General features: G+C 38.1%; 1 protein-coding gene across 1 annotated transcript; it reads left to right on the top strand.

Annotated features, from left to right (window-relative positions):
* The first annotated feature begins 1,249 nt into the window (after positions 1-1,249).
* LOC139944380 (microfibril-associated glycoprotein 4-like) lies at positions 1,250-2,481 on the top strand. Its single transcript, XM_071941383.1, has one exon. The coding sequence runs from the start codon at positions 1,269-1,271 to the stop codon at positions 2,274-2,276; it is 1,008 nt and encodes a 335-aa protein (XP_071797484.1). The 5' UTR covers positions 1,250-1,268; the 3' UTR covers positions 2,277-2,481.
* The last annotated feature ends 529 nt before the right edge of the window (positions 2,482-3,010 follow it).

Here is a 3,010-nt window from a genome sequence, read left to right as displayed (position 1 = left end):
AGATGTGTATCTGTACACACCGTTGTTTTGTCGGCAATTGTTGTTGACGACTGAGTTTCAAGAAAGCTACCCCAAAAAATAAATTATTGTGCAGCATCGAAGAGGATTGATGGAGCTGAACAAATAGTCGTAGACAATAGTCGTAGACAGTATTCAAGTATGTGCGATCAACCATACAAACAAACTAAGCTTGTAATTCTACAAAACATTGCATTTCCAGTTATTTACAGATGTTTATGTTTAGAGTTTGATTTTAGTCATTTTGTGACCTAGGCCTTATAACCTTTAAAGCCATTGGACACTTTCGGTAAACAGTAATGTTCAAGTCCCACCCTTCGTGTATCACAACTTATATACGAAATAAAACAAACCTGTGAAAATTTAGGCTCAATCGGTCATCGGAGTCCGGAGAAAATAACGGGAAAACCCATACTTGTTTCCGCACGTTTCGCCGTGTCATGACATGTATTTAAAATAAATCCGTAATTCTCGCTATCGAGAATTTATATCGTTTTAATGTTTTCTCAAAAAGTAAAGCATTTTCTGTACCGAAAGCTTTAAATAGACCAAACCCGTTTTATCGCGGCCCGTTTATTATTGTTTTCCAACTAAATTTTTGCCACAAAAAAAACAATTTTGAAGTCGAAGCATCGAGGCCAGCAGTTATTACGCGAGTAAAGATTGCATTCACGTGTCTATTAGCTTGTTAAAAGACCACTTTAAACTAAACACAACAATTACCTTAAATATAGTGATTATTTTTTTTCTAACTCAAGTAAGGGTTGCCACAAAAAATAAATACAATTTTGAAGTCGAAGCATCGATGCCAGTTATTACGGGAGTATACATTTCAACCATGGAACCAACAACCGTTAAAAAAAAATACCATCGACCTAGACCCCCTCTCCCCAAAAAATGTCTCAACCTTCCTTATTGGTGATAAACGTCTGGTAATGACTCCAATCAATGCCGACGAACGATCAATTGCCATATAAACTTTCTGGACGCCCTTACAAGTCATAGCTCTGTAAGAGTCAAACTCCGCCCCTATAATTAACCAATCAGGGCATTACACACATCGGAGTGTAAGATACCGAGTGTAACCCCAGCAGCAGGCAGACTGCGTCATCATCTTCTCTAAGATTACATTCAAGCTAGTTTCCGCCACTTTCCACCAATTCATGCATCCACTGCAAGATATTCTCTGGAAACTTTCAGTTAAAATTGTGGCTTGAAAAAACATCGCAACGATATTTTCAAATAACACAATGTGGGTTTCACTTTGTGCTGCCTGTTTCGTGGCGATGATACATGTAGCTCTTCTGTTGAGTGGCCAGGTAGAATGGCTCGACAGTCAATGTGGTGGATTTCATCATCAAATGTTCAGTGCAGAAAACAGAGCTCTGAAACACTCCACATTCATGAAGAAAACTGTATCAAATCATGTCATATGTGGACGAGACTGCTACATTGATAAGAACTGTAAGTCTTTTAACTTCGACAAATGCAGTAAACTGTGTGAGTTAAACAACGGTACGAGAGCTTTGCATCCTGAAGATTTCCTTGAAGATCAAGGGAGTGTTTACTTTGATACAGATGAGGACACAGTTTTCTTCTCTTTGCCAGATAGTTCTGCTCATCACTACAAAAGTTGTAAGGAGTTGTTAGAGGCGTGTCATTTCAAGAGCGATGTATACGTAATCTACCCAGAAGGGTTATCTGATGGTCTGGAAGTCTACTGTGACATGGAGACTGATGGAGGGGGATGGATTGTATTTCAGAGACGGCAGGACGGCAGTGTGGACTTCTTCCGCACCTGGGCTGAGTACAAGTCTGGCTTTGGTAATCTTTCTGGTGAGTTCTGGCTGGGTAACGATAACTTGATGACTTTAACGTCTGATGACTCACAGGGACCATGGGAGCTAAGGGTGGATCTTTACGACAATAATGAAACGGCGTTTGAGAAGTATAAAGATTTCAAGATTGTTGGTGAAAACTACACTCTTGAGTTTGGTGCATACGATGCAAGCAGTACTGCTGGTAACTCTCTTTATTGGGACAACGGGATGCCCTTTTCTACGATGGATAATGACAATGATAAGTGGATACATAACATGGCTACACGTCATAAAGGAGCCTGGTGGTTTGGTGAAGGTCTCAATTCTCATTTAAATGGTATTTTTTATCCAAGTGGTCTTTATGCACATGAGCACGGTATCATGTGGCCTGCTTGGCGAAGTCATCCACTCTCAAAATGCAGTATGAAAATCCGTTAAAATAACTTATGAATGATTCGTTTTAATCTTGTTCAGATAAAAATTGATTAAAGCAATATTTACAGTTATTAATCTCACTCAAACGGTATTTATAATCCAAGTTTATAAATTCGTAACCATTATGTCCCTCTGATTACCGTCACCTGGCGCCAAATTACTTACGCAGCGCATGGGCAACAGTTAGCTGTAAGAAAACCATTTGTTAATGTTCGAAGACTAGGCCTATATATGAACTTAATATTGAAACGTATCGCCTGTTAATTACCGTTTGAGTTTAGTCGTCGGATCTTGGCCAAAGTTTAATGTAAAACATTTCTAAGTATTTCCTTAATATTTAAGGCCCAATATTTAATTCTCGCGAAAATAGGATCCTGACAGCTTACCAAAAAAAACAAAAAAAAGTTGCAATTCCGTTATCGCATGAATACGCATCCACATAATTATCATAATTATTCAAGAATTCTCTTGAACACAGTTGTGGAGAGGTGCGCCGAAGAACTTATATTTAGAAAGTTTTGCTATTTAATATTTAAAGTAAAGAATGAAGATCACGTCAAAATTTTTGTTTTTGGGACATGAACTGGAGTACAACATGAAGCAGAAGAGAAATCAATTTTGTTTTTATGTTTTCGTACCGTTTTTCGTTGAAGATATGTATTAATGGTAATAACAGTTTAGGCTGGGGCCAATTTCATAGAGCTGCTTAAGCAAAAAAATTGCTTAAGCACAAAATT

Source organism: Asterias amurensis, chromosome 11 (genome assembly GCF_032118995.1).
Source record: "Asterias amurensis chromosome 11, ASM3211899v1".
Lineage (NCBI taxonomy): Eukaryota > Metazoa > Echinodermata > Asteroidea > Forcipulatida > Asteriidae > Asterias > Asterias amurensis.
This window is presented reverse-complemented; position numbering and strand designations above follow the sequence as displayed.